This window comes from Salvelinus sp. IW2-2015, unplaced genomic scaffold, assembly GCF_002910315.2.
Source record: "Salvelinus sp. IW2-2015 unplaced genomic scaffold, ASM291031v2 Un_scaffold4172, whole genome shotgun sequence".
In the NCBI taxonomy this organism is placed as follows: Eukaryota; Metazoa; Chordata; class Actinopteri; order Salmoniformes; family Salmonidae; genus Salvelinus; species Salvelinus sp. IW2-2015.
Genome location: NW_019945443.1, coordinates 7,538 through 25,148, shown reverse-complemented (window position 1 = coordinate 25,148; position 17,611 = coordinate 7,538). Strand labels below are relative to the sequence as shown.

The 17,611-nt window shown below is 41.5% G+C and overlaps 1 protein-coding gene across 1 annotated transcript; it reads left to right on the top strand.

The window, feature by feature from the left end:
* Positions 1 to 406: 406 nt before the first annotated feature.
* LOC139026236 (receptor-type tyrosine-protein phosphatase H-like) lies at positions 407 to 16,883 on the top strand. The gene is made up of 8 exons (XM_070441520.1): positions 407 to 489; positions 725 to 838; positions 3,069 to 3,363; positions 7,279 to 7,327; positions 7,515 to 7,781; positions 11,401 to 11,670; positions 16,662 to 16,736; positions 16,879 to 16,883. Exons 4-8 carry the CDS (start codon positions 7,309 to 7,311, stop codon positions 16,881 to 16,883), a joined length of 636 nt encoding a protein of 211 aa, XP_070297621.1. The 5' UTR covers positions 407 to 489; positions 725 to 838; positions 3,069 to 3,363; positions 7,279 to 7,308.
* Positions 16,884 to 17,611: the final 728 nt, after the last annotated feature.

Below are 17,611 nucleotides of genomic sequence, written 5' to 3'. Positions count from 1 at the left end.
TGTGCTTTACACCATTCCAGCCGACGCTTGGCATTGCACATGGTAATCTTAGGTTTGTGTGCGGCTGCTTGGCCATGGAAACCCATTTCATGAAACTACCGATGAAGAGTTCTTGAGCTGACGTTGCTTCCAGAGGCAGTTTGGAACTCATTAGTGAGTGTTTCAAGCGTGGACAAACAATTGTCACGTGCTATGTGCTTCAGCACTCGGCGTTCCCTTTCTGTGAGCTTGTGTGGCCTACCACTTCGCGGCTGAGCCGTTGTTGCTCCTAGACGTTTCCACTTCACAATAACATCACTTACAGTTGACCGGGGCAGCTCTAGCAGGGTAGATTTTTGACGAACTGACTTATTGGAAAGGTGGCATCCTATGACGCTGCAACGTTTTAAGAGCAGTCTCTTTCCTCTGGTTGTATATTTTAATGAAGAGTAACAGATCAATGAATATCCCTATTAGTTTCAAGGAGGGGACCTTACAGTAAAATGAAGAGTTAGATTCCACGTTCTATGTTCTACCTGGAAAAGTCAATAAGTTCCTATAATGATTGTTATTTTATGTAGTTGGCTAGAATAAGAGAAGCTAAATATCACATCATGGTGATTCAGATCATAATTATGTGGAAGAGAGGAATATAATAAATGTTTATTGTATTTGTTTTGTGTGTTTAGTATTTAGTGTTTTATTCATTTTTTGTGTGTTTTGTGTGTCTGTCTTGTACTACTAGGGGCCAATCAGAGAGAGCAGAGTCTATTTCCTCTGGTATTCTATCAATGAAGACTGACCGATCCATGGAATACCCTCTTCATTTCAAAGGAGGGGTCTCTCTACAAAACAAAGGGTGAGATTATGATGTGCACCCAGCTGTAAATACAGGCCACTGTTGTAAAAAATGCTGACCTCATGAAATAAAAGATCTGTGACTTAATTTAAAGCACAAATACACATCATGATAACAGATGGTTATAGGTAGGTTACCATGTGTTGTTATATTATCATGATAACAGATAGTTATAGCGTAGTTACCATGTGTTATTTATCATGATAACAGATAGTTTATAGGTAGTTTACCATGTGTTATATTATCATGATAACAGTTATAGGAAGTACCATGTGTATATTATCATGATAACAGATAGTTATAGGTAGGTTACCCATGTTGTTATATTATCATGATAACAGATAGTTATAGTAGGTTACCATGTTTATATTATCATGACATAACAGATAGTTATAGGTAGGTTACCATGTGTTATATTATCATGATAACAGATAGTTATAGGTAGGGACCAGTGTTGTTATATTATCATGATAACAGATAGTTATAGGAAGGTTACCATGTGTTATATTATCATGATAACAGATAGTTATAGGTAGTTTACCATGTGTTATTATTATCATGATAACAGTATATAGGAAGGTTACCATGTGTATAATTATCATGATAACAGATAGTTATAGGTAGTTACCATGTGTTATATTATCATGATAACAGTTATAGGAATTACCATGTGTTATATTATCATGATAACAGTTATAGGAAGGTTACCATGTGTTATATTATCATGATAACAGATAGTTATGGTAGGTTACCATGTGTTTATTTATCATGATAACAGATAGTTATAGGAAGGTTACCATGTGTTATATTATCATGATAACATAGAGTTATAGGAAGGTTACCATGTGTTATATTATCATGATAACAGATAGTATAGGTAGGTTACCATGTGTTATTTAACATGATAACAGATAGTTATAGGTAGTTACCATGTGTTTATTATCATGATACAGATAGTTATAGTAGGTTACCATGTTATATTATCATGATAGCATAGAGTTATAGGTAGGTTACCATGTGTTATATTATCATGATAGCATAGAGTTATAGGTAGTTCCATGTGTTATATTATCATGATAGCATAGAGTTATAGGTAGGTTACCATGGTTATATTATCATGATAACAGATAGTTATAGGTAGGTTACCATGTGTTATATTATCAGGCCATTATGTGTTTGAGTTTGAGTTGAGTTTATTTGTGTTTTTACAGGGACAGTGCACATTAATCAACGTTTCAGTAAAAGTGCCCGTTTTAGCCAGACGGCTAATTTTCAACCGCAGTCCCTGGGCAGGTTATTAAAACAATTACAGTATAGACAATCATTGAGCAGTGAGCACACGCAGAGCAACATAGACAAAGCAAGACATAGCATACAGACAGAGCAACATAGGACAAGCAAGACGTAGCATACAGACAGAGCAACATAGAACAAAAAGCAGCAAGACAAAATTCATAAAAGCAACAAGTGTTCCACACCTCACAAGCTACAGACAACATGGAAAGCGGCAATACACAGCTAAGGATTATGATCACAAATCTGATTGACCTTAGCCATGTCTTCATGCATTTTGTGAAAGTATGATAGGTGGTACAGTTATGTGTGTCTGATGGCAGTGTGTTCCAGACATGGGAAGCTCTTACAGAGAATGCGGATTTACTAAAGGTGCTTTTCCTTAAGGGAACTATACAGTCACCTCTCATGGCAGACCTTGTGGATCTGCTGCCATATGTTTGGGGTTCCATTTAACAATAATACTGAGTGGAGCGTTAGCCAGGCCATTTAGGATCTTGAATACAAGAGATGCGTCGGTGTATTGCACAAGATTTTTCCAACTCAGGAGCTCAAGCTTTCTGAGGATGTAACAGTGATGATGGCTATTGGGCTTCCTATCAAGCACTTGAGAGCCTGTTTGTAGACAGACTGAATAGGTTTTAATGTTGTACAGCAAGCTTGGCCCAACTAGTCAAGCAGTATGTTAAGTGGGGGAGTATCATAGATTTTAAGTACAGTTTTGCTACCTCTGTAGTCAAACAATTACTTGTATAAATCGGAATTAGCTTGGTTGAATTTGGTTATCTGAATGACCTTTTTCACATGCTTTTTGAAAGAGAGGTTGGAATCAAGTATGATGCCAAGGTCTTAAAATCAGATACCACCTGGAGCTTCTGAATGGATGAGGTTCTTTTGATCGATGTATTTAATAACTGTTATTTCCAATTCCCATCAGGCCAGGAGAGGTACCCTGTGATATCTGCTCTGAGGTCCAAGCTGTGAAGTTCTGTCAGACCTGCAGTGTGTCCTACTGTGAGACCCACATCAGACAGCACTATACAATACCTAAACAAAGAGACACACACTGGTGGATGTGACTGGAGACCTGGTGCAGAAACTCTGCCAACATGACTATAGTTCTCTGGAGGTGTTCTGCGGACAGACCAGATGCTGATCTGTAGTCAGTGTGCAGAGAAAACCACAAAGGACATGATACCACCCTCCATCAGATAAAGAAAGCAGGAAGACAGGTAACTACTGGGGTTAATCTGGAAGACAGGTAGCTACTGGGGTTAATCTGGAAGACAGGTAGCTACTGGGTTAATCTGGAAGACAGGTAGCTACTGGGTTAATCTGGAAGACAGGTAGCTACTGGGGTTAATCTGGAAGACAGGTAACTACTGGGTTAATCGGAAGACAGTAACTACTGGGGTTAATCTGGAAGACAGGAAGCTACTGGGGTTAATCTGGAAGACAGGTAACTACTGGGGTTAATCTGGAAGACAGGTAGCACTGGGTTAATTGGAAGACAGGTAACTACTGGGGTTAATCAGGAAGACAGGCAACTACTGGGGTTAATCTGGAAGACAGGTAACTACTGGGGTTAATCAGGAAGACAGGTAACTACTGTGGTTAATCTGGAAGACAGGTAACTACTGTGGTTAATCGGGAACAGGTAACTACTGTGGTTAATCGGGAAGACAGGTAACTACGGGGTTAATCAGGAAGACAGGTATCTACTGGGGTTAATCAGGAAGACAAGTAACTACTGGGGTTAATCGGGAAGACAGGTAACTACTGGGGTTAATCAGGAAGACAGGTAACTACTGGGGTTAATCGGGAAGACAGGTAGCTACTGGGGTTAATCAGGAAGGACAGGTAGCTACTGGGGTTAATCTGGAAGACAGGTAGCTACTGGGGTTAATCTGGAAGACAGGTAACTACTGGGGTTTAATCTGGAAGACAGGTAGCTACTGGGGTTAATCTGGAAGACAGGTAACTACTGGGGTTAATCAGGAAGACAGGCAACTACTGGGGTTAATCTGGAAGACAGGTAACTACTGGGGTTTATTCTGGAAGACAGGTAACTACTGGGGTTAATCAGGAAGACAGGCAACTACTGGGGTTAATCTGAAAGACAGGTAACTACTGGGGTTAATCAGGAAGACAGGCAACTACTGGGGTTAATCTGGAAGACAGGTAACTACTGGGGTTTATCTGGAAGACAGGTAACTACTGGGGTTAATCAGGAAGACAGCAACTACTGGGGTTAATCTGGAAGACAGGTAACTACTGGGGTTTATCTGGAAGACAGGTAAACTACTGGGTTAATCAGGAAGACAGCAACTACTGGGTAATCTGGAAGACAGGTAACTACTGGGGTTAATCAGGAAGACAGGTAACTACTGGGGTTAATCTGGAAGACAGGTAACTACTGGGGTTAATCAGGAAGACAGGTAACTACTGTGGTTAATCTGGAAGACAGGTAACTACTGGGGTTCTCTTTTCTTTCGGGGTTGTACAGTGCAGTTCCAGTGTCAGTACATTTCTGAACAGTACATGTCTGAACGCTCCTTAATTAACACTAGAACCGTTGGGACTCGAGGCATCCCAGTTTGGGCCGTCAACATTTTCTAACAGCCTAATTAAAACATTTCATATGTGCTACGGCAACAATAATCCTTTTGCTGTGTTATGAAGGTCTTAGTATTTTATTAGTTCTGATTAGGATCTGCAATTATCTGCTGCTGAGGCAGTGGCTACTCTTCCTGGGGTCCAAACAGGAAGCAAAACACAAAGTAGTATATATTGCACTATATTTATGTTACAATTAAATAACGTGACAGACATAATACAATACAAAACAAAATATAGAATGTCTGTCTCTTCACAGTYCCTGTTGTAAGGGGTTATTTGATCTGTTTTTCAATCTGGTTTTATTGCTATCCCAAATTACATGGGAAAGGGGATAACTAGTCAGTTGTACAACTGAACGCATTAAACTGAAATATGTCTTCCGTTATTTGAAAGTATGACAKCAATCCATGCTTTGGTTYAGTTTTCCTGGCACTGTTTCCACATGCAAGTGTTTTTTCGCATTTGTGGCTCAAATCCAATTCAAGTCATGGGACCGATATTAGCATTTTACGTGTATCATGTCCAAATCATCCAAAAGTACTGTATCTAWMATTGATTGTGAAGCTCAACAAGGTCACTTGTAGATGATTTGAACATGATGTGTGAACAAGGCTAATRTGTGTCCCATRACTTTAATGAGATGTGTACAACAATTGCTAAAATGTTAGCATGTGTCAACAGTGCCAATGAAGCTAAACCAAAGCATTGACTGCTGTCATACCTTTTCCATAGACTGATTAGAGGGTAAGGAAAACAATATTTAATTTTGTAACTTGAGTGAACTACACCATCATCATTTTGTTTAGGCAGGTCTTAAGAAATATTATTCAACTAGATGTTTTTAAAAAGAACAGAATAGGATTTGTATTATGTTACTATTATGTTATTAGTTTCAATATAGTTGATGTGTAGTTTCGATGGGCTATTAGTCAGATGTGCAGCCGGATGAAGGAAGGGCAGGGGGAGGAGGATATGTCCTCCTAAAACGGCTTATAATACACTATGTTGGTGACATCGTAATTATATTTTTTGTACGATTACATTTTTATATATACASTTAACAAAAAATATAAATGCAACAATTTCATTGCTTTTACTGAGTTACAGTTCATAGGAGAATTCAGTAGGTTGAAATAAATTCATTGGGCCCTTATCTATGGATTCCACATGACTGGGAACACAGATATGCATCTGTTGGTCACCGATACCGTACAAAAATGGGCCTCACAATTGGCTTCAGGATCTCGTCACGATAGTTTTGTGCATTCAAATTGTCATCAATAAAATGCAATTGTGTTGGTTGTCCGTAGCTAATGTCTGCCCATACAACAACACCRCTGCCACCGTGGGGCACTCTGTTCACAATGTTGACATCAGCAAACCGCTCGCCCAGAAAACAACGGTTGTGAGGCCTGTTGGATGTACTGCCAAATTCTCTAAAACAACAAAGGTTAATTTCTCTACCATAAGCCGTCTCGGCTTATGGTAGAGAAAGGAACATTCAATTCTCTGGCAACAGCTCTGGTGGAGATTCCTGCAGTCAGCATGCCAGTTGCACGCTCCCTCAAAGCACGAGACAACTGGCAATGTGTTGTTTGACAAAATTACACATTTTAGTGTGTCCTTTTATTGTCCCCAGCACAAGGTGCACCTGCGTAATGATCATACTGTTTAATCAGCTTTTTGATACACCACGCCTGTCATGTGGATGGATTATCTTGGAGAAAAAATGCTCACTAATAGAGATGCAAACAAATTTGTGCACAAAATTGAGAAAAATACGACTTTTGTGCAACGGAGCATTTTTGGGATCTTTTATTTCAGCTCATGAAACATGGGAACAATAATTTACATGTTGCCTTTATATTTTTGTTCAGTGTATTTTCTCAAACATTAACAACGAAACAAAATACAATAAACAGACGCACAGAAATTTCAACAAAGATCAATGACATCACACCTGCTCAGACCCACATGTTCCCACCCATACACATCATGTATGTCTCACAACCCCTCCCCCTTCATCTCCTGGAACGTTACAGTGCATGTAGCACTCTATGCCATATGGCCTCAAATTACACTGTTCTACTTTTCTCTGGAGCCCACACCTTTTCAATATTTAAATAATAATGCATTTCATTCATCCACTGTTTTAGTGATGGAGCATCATTTGATTTCCAGTTTTAAAGTAGAAGTTTTTTCAAAATCATTGACGAGAAAGGTACTGTATGGTCCACCCCATTGGGTATCTCACCGCTCCCTCAAATGCCATGTCTTGAAATATGCAGATAGACAGATTAAAAGTTAATTCTAACAACGGCACTGTAATACATTTACTCATTTAGGAAAAGTCAAGGATGGAGGGGGACGTGACTCAAAAAATGGACTGACTATTACAATGTTAAATTCACAACGTTGTTCAAAATACGTAATCTGCGCTTTCAGCGTTACAGAAGAATATCAAAAGCAGTTATGTATCTTTTAAAAATCCTCTGTTTTACATTTAGCAAAATATTTTGTTTTCGCAGCCTAAGAGTTTTGATGGAGACCAACACACAATGCTGTCCTCAGATGATGGTATGTGTAGTATACAGTATGTGGAAACAGAATAAACTGACCCAAACAATATTATTTAATTTGAATCTCAATTTTATAGGATACATTTTGTAAGATGTCAATTGTTTTCCTTTAACTGCTGGAATGAATAGTACAAATGTAATGTCAATGAAGTCTGTTTTTCAATCACCCGTTATACCTTCACCAGTGCTGCCCCCTCCTGGTGACATCCAGGTTCTGTTGCTGACGTCAGACTCTGTGTCTCTGAGCTGGGGTCCTCCTGAAGGGCTGAAGGGACCACAGAAGTTCAGAGTGACCTGGGGTTGCGACGTGGAACCATGCAGTCTAGGGGTGAAAAATGTTCATGAAGTTGAAATAAGCAGACTCAACCCTGGTAAAAAGTACCAGTTCAACGTGGCTACAGAGGGAGAAGATGGAAGCCAAAGCAGATGTGTCTCAGCATCCCTATCCGCAGGTACAGTAGGCTAACTTGTATTTTTATTCAGACTACATTTTAGTCATTTAGCAGACACTCTTATCCTGAGCAATTAGGGTTAAGTGCCTTGCTCAGAGTCGGGGATTCCAGGTCCTGTTGCTGATGTCAGACTCTGGGATTTAAACCAGCGACCTTTCGTTTACTGGCCCAACATACTTAACCACTAGACTACCTCTCATCCACATCCTTCACTAAATCATTACCTACCTGCAGACTACATAATTCATTCATTCCTAGAGACAATTTGGGACTCTGTCAAAAACAGCCCATCTCTTCTAAACAAGTATAGGTTTTATTACAGTGCTCCTAGCACCCAGATTTAAAGATGTTCCTTTTGGAAGAGACCTCTTCAATCTCAGCTGCACCAAGGCTGAAGAGATGGAGAAAGTCCATATCCTACTGCAGCCCAGGAACAGAGCCAATACTGACGACTGCCACAAAACACTTTCAAACCTGCAACCTGGCACAGATTACACTGTTAGTGTTACAACTGTGCTGAGCAATGGGGAACAGAGTGAACCTGTCTACAACAATCTACACTAGTAAGAGATCTTCCCCCAATTACAACGGATTGTTTCTTTACCAGTAACTGGAGCGATTTTGTTACATTACAAATCAAAATTGTTTTGTTGCTTCTGTTCTGAGCTTATTTCTAACCATATCAAAAGCTCTGGCCTTATTTGACCTTTTCTCCCGTAAGGCTGAACACATTTTATTAAATGTTTAACGGGTTTCTTTTTTTGTTTTGTGAAGTGAGCAATCTTAGTGCAACACTGGGCAACCTAGTCAAGAGACGTTGGCCTCTTGGGGAGGCTGAAAGAGGCCTAGTTCAGCCATTACCCCAAGAACGCCATTTCCTCATCAGAACACCATCTCTGTCAAATTAACCCAAACAAACTTCATCAAACTCCTCTGGACGTATCTCAGCAAAAAGAGGGGCGAGGGAAGAATCTTTACTCTGTTCAGCAATAAGCTGTTTCCTAGACATCGAAGTGTCAACTGCAGGAACCCTCTCTTCTTTTATAAGTCCTACAAACTCACTCACCTTTGGGGTTTTCAAAGGAGAAGTCAACTCAGGAGGTTTACTGAAATCAGAACCACACATAAAAGTCTCAGATAGATGGAACATGGTGGAATCGCTGACATCCTCCTCAACACTGCTTGACCATGGCAATCTTCTTAGACATAGCACTACTATACTGATAACCCATCAGGTTCCTCTACTCTGGGTTCCTTACAAACAACATGATTTGGCACAACATTCACTTCCTCCTAATCTTTGCAACAAAAAAAAAATGAATGAAACCCCGTTAGGCTAGGCCTCACTCCAACGATAACAGATCCAGAAACAAGATCAGACTCGAGTTCCACGTTATACAAAGGAACTTCCATGTACCCCACCTCCACACCTTGTACAAACACACACTGTAACCAGTTGCTGAAGTCTCAGACAAAGGCAAAATATTCTCCAAAAGGAGGGATTCAGCTGTCCCAGTTCCTCGCAGTATCTTTCCAGGCTGATTAACAGCATCACCATTACGTAGAGACAAGAACCCGTCTGAAACAAAGGGTTCATACACATCTGATCCAAAATCTTGTTTAGGAGATACACCAGTACACCAACCAGAGATTTAACGGGCTGGAGTGCTCCCACAAAAATAAACTGCTTTCTCTCTCAAKTGTTTTCTGTTTCAACTTAGGCCACTGAGACTGTGTCCTTTCTCATGGCAGTAATGACAAACTTACGGATACGAAGAACCAGTTTTCTGACGATCCTTGTTTYTGGACACTGGGGGAAGAGACTGAAACCTCGTAGTAGGAGGTGACTTCTCTTCTCTCTTATGTAGGGAGAGCTACTGGGTGCTTTGATTGTGAAGGTAGTTTTATGTGTCAACACAAACCAATTAGCAGCTGCAGCTTTCTCAAGTGTGAGATCCTTGTGCTCATAAATGTAGGTAGCAACCCTTTCGTGAAGGCAATTCTTTAACTGCTGGAGAACTATGAGTCTTTGAATCCTCAAGGTCCTTTACCTCTTGAGAACCACACCACTGATCAAAAAGACATGCTTGTTCCCTTACGAATTCAACATGGCTTTGTGATTCTGTGTTTTGTAATTTACAAAACATTTCTGTATGCCTGAGGGACCAACTCGTAAGCTGGAAGTACAGCAGCTTTAATGGTGTCATAATCTGAACTCTGGTCAAGAGAAAGCGGCGTACACTTTCATGAGCTTTCCTCACAAGAACACTTTGGAGGAGCAGTGGCCAGATATCACGCGGCCATGTTAGGGATGTGGCAATCCGCAAAAACAAGTAAAATAAATACGTCCTTCTCCTTTCCGCTGAAAGGCGGTACAAGCTGGCTGTTCCGACCAAGACCAAACACTATTGAGGGTGCAAGATAGACTGACCTGATTCAAAGTGCTACCAGCTCTATCTCTCTGGTATGCTACCATCTCTATCTCTTTTAATCGGTTGGCTCGTGTTCTTGTTCTCTAGCAGCACGTTCTTATTGTTCTGTTTTAACCGAATGACCTGCTGAATGGCCTGCTGAATGGCCTGCTGAATGGCCTGCTGAATGGCCTGTTCCAACTCTAATTTCCCTTCCTCCAATCTCTCCCCACATTTTCTTTCCCTTTCCATGTGCTCAAGCTCTAATTTTTGTTGCTCCCATTTTGCCTTTAGTTCTACCTCTGGCAGTTGCAAGTCTACGGGGTGTATTGTACCACCTATAGGACCCTTTTCATCATCCTTCCTTTCTGGGAGGATTTCCTCCTTCACCAAAGCAGTACCAATTAACTCTGACTACTGTTTTTGGATCGACATGTACCACTTTGATGTCATAATGCTCTGCAATGAGAAGATTTGTCTTCGTACATTTATCAAGTAACTCCCAAGTAGAGTTCCCCACAAATGCTCCCAAATCAAAGTCCATCTGTTTTGTGTGTTTATGCACTTTTTCACAGATTTCACCACCCTCTGAGTGGTTGTCAGTAACAGAAACTCTACCCCAAAAGTGTATTTTGAAAACTCAAATCTCTGGGCACAGTAGAGCTTCAGAGTAGGTGATTAGAGTGACTATCATACTCATGGAAAACAATATCCCGGACTTGCCCCAATAATATTGTTAAACCAATAATATTGTTGCTCAACAGAAATAGGGAACTAAGAAATAATCCCTGAACAACCAGAATGATACAGGTGGGGTTTTAGGAGGGGTTCTCAGACACCCATGGCGTGTTCCCTGAAAGTTGACTAGCAACAAGAATCTGTGTCCCAAAAGATACCCCCATAAGTGCCCACTTAAGTTGCGCAGAGAAAAGGCAAACCAAAATAGAAACCCGCGCCAACTTATGATATGGAGCTAAAAGCAATTGGAGCAAATCAGCTGCTCTTAAATATCCCCTCAACTGACTAATGAGGCAACTGGTGAAACACATCCTGAACAACGAGGATGATTCCAATCAGGTCAAACCACACCCAAACAGAACCAACCTCAAAAACAAAAATGAGCAAAACCCCAAAACCTGCGTATAACACTCCTGTAATATGTTTCTGGAGTTAAACTGTAGCCCTGACAATAATGTATTTTCCCTTAGTACCCCCTACTCCAGACCAGCTGACTGTTGACTCAGTGGCCACCACATCAGCTGCTGTTAGCTGGAGCCAGCCACCAGGATTGGACCAAACCCAACATCATTATCAGATCTCATACCACTGTCCAGGGACAGAACCACACACCACTACCACGTCTTCACACAGCATCACTCTCTCTGACCTGCAAGGTGGTAGTCAGTACTCTGTCACTGTCTGCACTGTGCTGGAAGATGGAAGGCAAAGTCAACTGGTGTCAACAACCATCATTACAAGTAAGGATGTACCCTAATTATAAAAAATTTAAAAAGTAAGATGTTTATTACATGGAACCCAAACTGGCTGCGCGCGTGCGCCATCGTGCATAAATGAATTTTGTCCCCCTCCACCAAACTTGATCACGACACGCAGGTTAAAATATCAAAACAAACTCTGAACCAATGACATTAATTTGGGGACAGGTCGAAAAGCATTAAACATGTATGGCAATTTAGCTGGTTAGCTTGCACTTGCTAGCTAATTTGTCCTATTGAGCTAGCTTGCTGTTGCTAGCTAATTTGTCCTGTGATATAAACATTGAGTTATTTTACCTGAAATGCACAAGGCCCTCTACTCCGACAATTAATCCACACATAAAACGGCCAACCGAATTGTTTCTAGTCATCTCTCCTCCTTCCAGGCTTTTTCATCTTTGAACTTATATGGGGATTGGCATCTAAACGTTCATAGTATTACCACGACAACCGGCAAAACATTTCGTCTTTCAATCACCCACGTGGGTATAACCAATGAGGAGATGGCACGTGGGTACCTGCTTCTATAAACCAATGAGGAGATGGGAGAGGCAAGACTTGCAGCACGATCTGGTTTAGAAATAGAAAGGAGTTCTATTTTAGCCCTTGGCGTCGCAGACGCTCGAGCAGTGTGGGTGCAATAATTGAATAACATGGATTTCTAAATTTGTTTTGCAACGCTCGCGCACGTGACGTGTCCGGTCTGGTTAGCATGTTAACCCATCCACCACCCACCTCTTCGGAGGACATCTTTTTTTTTCTTCTTTTTTTTACAGCTTTTCTGCTACGTATACATACATTTTACATATACATTCTACATATACATTTTACATACCTGATACTTTTATATACAGCAATCACMATAATACATGACCAAACATAAGCTCTTTAATCCCACCCCTCAGCCACTCTCAGCCCATCYCACCCATCACCATAGACCACCCTCGTTTGGTTTCCATGTGTCATATATTTTTYAATTGTGCTGTGATGTTTTACAAACATTTAGAACCTTTCTAGTCAAATAGTATCCACAGATTTTGAGCTAAAGATGAAAACCTTTCCTACGAGTATTATTATATTATTGATTGAATATGGCTTTTCATATCACCCAACACTGCTATTTGTAAGGTTCATTTTAAGTGAATGTTGTAATGAAGTAACCTACTTAAGTATTATCTCTGGTGTCAAACTGACTAGTTATCTACAGTTGAAGTCGGAAGTTTACATACGGTACACTTAGGTTGGAGTCATTAAAACTCGTTTTTCAACCACTCCACAAATTTCTTGTTAACAAACTATAGGCTTTTTGGCAAGTCGGTTAGGACATCTACTTTGTGCATGACACAGGTAATTTTTCCAACAATTGTTTACAGACAGATTATTTCACTTATAATTCACTGTATCTCGATTCAGTGGGTCAGAAGTTTAAAAAAAAACACTAAGTTGACTGTGCCTAACAGCTTGGAAAATTCCAGAAAATGTCATGGCTTTAGAAAGCTTTTGATAGAGTAATTGACATTCATTTGAGTCAATTGGAGGTGTACCTGTGGATGTTATTTTAAGGCCTACCTTCAAACCCAGTGCCTCTTTCCTTGACATCATGGGAAATCAAAAGAAATCAGCCAAAGACTCCCCCAAAATTTGTAGAGCTCCACAAGTCGGGTTCATCCATTGGGAGCAATTTCCAAACGCCTGAAGGTACCACTTCATCTGTACAAACAATAGTATGCAAGTAATAACACCATGGGACAGGCAGCCGTCTCAGGAAGGAGACGCCTTCTGTCTCGCTAGAGAATGAACGTACCTTGGTGCGAAAAGTGCAAATCAATCCAGAACAACAGCAAAGGAACCTTCGTGAAGATGCTGGAGGTAACAGGTACAAAAGTATCTATAACCACAGTAAAACGAGTCCTATATCGACATAACCTGAAAGCCACTCAGCAAGGAAGAAGCCACTCTCCAAAACTGCCATATAAAAAAGCCAGACTATGGTTTGCAACTGCACATAGGGGACAAAGATCGTACTTTTTGGGAGAAATGTCCTCTGGTCTGATGAAACAAAATACACTGTCCAAAAAAATAAAAAGAACACTAAAATAACACATCCTAGATCTGAATGAATGAAAAATTCTTATTAAATACTTTCTTCTTTACATAGTTGAATGTGCTGACAACAAAATCACACAAAAATGATCAATGGAAATCAAATTTATCAACCCATGGAGGTCTGGATTTGAGTCATACTCAAAATTGTGGAATTTTGTGGAAAGTGGAAAACCACACTACAGGCTGATCCAACTTTGATGTAATGTCCTTAAAACAGTAAAAATGAGGCTCCAGTAGTGTGTGTGGCCTCCACGTGCCTGTATGTACCTCCCTACAATGCTGGGCATGCTCCCTGATGAGGTGGCGGATGGTTCCTGAGGGATCTCCTCCCAGACCTGGACTAAAGCATCCGCCAACTCCTGGACAGTCTGTGGTGCAACGTGCGTTGGTGGATGGAGCGAGACATGATGTCCCAGATGGCTCAATTGGATTCAGGTCTGGGGAACGGGCGGGCCAGTCCATAGCATCAATGCCTTCCTCTTGCAGGACTGCTGACACATTCCAGCCACATGAGTCTAGCATTGTCTTGCATTAGGAGGAACCCAGGGCCAACCGCACCAGCATATGGTCTCACAAGGGGTCTGAGGATCTCATCGCGGTACCTAATGGCAGTCAGGCTACCTCTGGCGAGCACATGGAGGGCTGTGCGGCCCCCCAAAGAAATGCCACCCCACACCATGACTGACCCACCGCCAAACCGGTCATGCTGGAGGATGTTGCAGGCAGCAGAACGTTCTCCACGGCGGATCTCCAGACTCTGTCACGTCTGTCACATGTGCTCAGTGTGACCTGCGTTTCATCTGTTGAAGAGCACAGGGCCCAGTGGCGAATTTGCCAATCTTGGTGTTCTCGTGGCAAATGCCAAACGTCCTGCCGGTGTTGGGCTGCAAGCCACAACCCCCACCTGTGGACGTCGGGCCTCATACCACCCTCATGGAGGTCTGTTTCTGACCGTTTGAGCAGACACATGCACATTTGTGGCCTGCCTGGAGGTCATTTGCAGGGCTCTGGCAGTGCTCCTCCTTGCACAAAGCGGAGGTAGCGGTCCTGCTGCTGGGTTGTTGCCCTCCTACGGCCTCCTCCACGTCTCCTGATGTACTGGCCTGTCTCCTGGTAGCCGCTCCATGCTCTGACACTACGCTGACAGACACAGCAAACCTTCTTGCCACAGCTCGCATTGATGTGCCATCCTGGATGAGCTGCATTACTGAGCCACTTGTGTGGGTTGTAGACTCCGTCTCATGCTACCACTAGAGTGAAAGCACCGCTTCAAAAGTGACCAAAACATCAGCCAGGAAGCATAGGAACTGAGAAGTGGTCCGTGGTCACCACCTGCAGAACCACTCCTTTATTGGGGTGGTCTTGCTAATTGCATATCATTTCCACTGCTCTGCCCTCTATTCCCATTTGCACAATAGCATGTGAATTTATTGTCAAATCAGTGTTTGCTTCCTAAGTGGACAGTTTGTTTCACAGAGAGTGTGATTGACTTTGGAGTATCATTGTTTGTAATCTAAGTGTTTCCCTTTAATTTTTTTGAAGCAGTGCGTAGAAACTGTTTGGCCATCACTGACCCATCCTCTTATGTGTTGGAGGAAAAAGGGGGAGTGCTTGCAAGCCGAAGAACACCATCCCAACCCGTAGAAAGCCACAGGGAGCGGTGGCAGTATTCTTGTTGTGGGGTCGCTTTCCTGGCAGGAGTGACTGCTGCACTTCACCAAAAAATAATGGCATCATGAGGAAAGGAAAAATTATGTGCATTAATTGAAGCAATTTCTCAACAATACCTCGAGAAGCTATAATCATTGGGCAACTTATAAGCTTGATCGCAGAATGGGTCATGTCCACATGGCACATGATGACGTCCAAGCATAACTTTCCATAGTTTGTGACAAGAGATGGCTGAAGGTGACAACCAAAGTCAACGGTATTGCAGTGGCCTGTCACAAAGCACCCTGACCCTCAATCCCATAGAAAATGTGTGGGCAGAACTTGAAAAAGTGTGGCGAGCAAGTAGGCCTACCAACCTGACTCACGCTACATTCAGCTTCTGTCAGGAGGAATGGGCCAAATTTCACCCTACATATTGTGGGAAGCTTGTGAAAAGGCTACCCAAAATGGTTTGACCTAAGTTTAAAACATTTAAAAGGCACGCTTACCAAATACAATTGAGCTGCATGTAAACTTCTGGACACCACTGAGAATTGATGAAAGAATAACAGCTGAAAGAAATAATTCTCTCTACTATTTATTCTGACATTTCACATTCTTAAAATAAAGTGGTGATCCTACCTACGTAAGAAGGTGAATTTTGACTAGGATTAAATGTCAGGAATTGTGAAAAACTGAGTTTAAATTTAGTTTGGCCTAAGTGTATGTAAACTTCCGACTTCAACTGTTTAAATTACTGGTAATGTAAATTTAACTAAATCATAGCAGATGTGTCAAATATGGGATGTAAAGGTACAAGTATCTTCCCCTGATGAGAAATATATGATGGTGAATTCCTTGGATCTTTCCTGTTGTCCTGATCTTCATTTCCTTATCCTACAGGATCCTACCTGATGAGTGTTGTCAAAGACTGGACTAGAAGACCATTATGAAACAAGCTGCGTTCGTACTGGTGCTTGAGATAAATGCTGATACTACATCAGATGAACCTCTTACCACTATGCAGTCACTTCCAGGGGCCTTCCTTAAGAAATTAATGATGGCAAATCTAAATGCTAGGAGTGTGAAATGTATGTCCACTGATGCAGGTGTTTCATTTCSGGATAAAGACCGTTTTSACAATCTAAAAAGTGACTCTGCTAACGGTAATGTGATTAATCCACTGGACCTGATAACWGCCCTGTTTCTGTGCTCAGATGGTTTCCTGCAGCAGGAGATGGTCCAGAAAATGTCCATGTGTCAGTTTGCTGTTCCTCTYYTGCTGCCCAACTGTGACACAGAACAAAGCACTTTGATGCTSTGGGCCTTGAGRGACATAKTGAARAAGTTTAGACTCTCTTCCCAAACATCCACACAGKCTTTTGTGGAGGAGAGAATTGTACTCTCTGATATKCCYATGGTGTCCTTTGTTAGGTTAGGGGAGATTAGAGTGTCCAAGTCTCAGATCTTGAACAAACTGCTTAGTAACCCTCAGCAGTACCATGACACATTTGTTCATCATGATATGGAATGTGGYGACATCMCTCATAGAATCTCARATGGWCTGGTTGAAATCAGCTGGTACCTTCCATGTGGGAACAGAAACATCGACATCTTCACTAAGCCTGTGGTGGTGGCCAATCTCAGAGGAGATGTCAGGTCCTTTGAAACACAGTTCTCCTTTCTGTGTCAAACATCAGCTGCAGTTTACATTTTCACTGATGATTTAAAGGCAGATCTCAATTTGTTGAAAAGCAAAAACACAAAAGCAGAGTTWTTTCTGGTCGTCAACTCTCAACGAAAATCGTTCAGAGTAGACACATTGAAACAAATGATCACAAACTGCAGTATCAATGACCAAAATGTGATTGTGAAGAAAAAGAAAAACGATGCAGAATTTGTCAAAACCCTGCAATCATCTGTTGGTGCCATCATTGAAAATASTCAAAACTGGTTGACAGTGGAAAACATGACTGACATAGCTCGTCACAGTGGGATTCTGGTTGATGAAGACCGCAATGAATGTCAGAGTGCCAGGAAGATGGCAGATGAAATCACCAGCAACATCACAGACACAGTSAAATTCAAAGACAAACAACTACMMTTACAAGGKMAAATCTGRAAAGAGCTTTCCCAGTTGGAGAAAGAGAGATGTAGACTGAGAAAA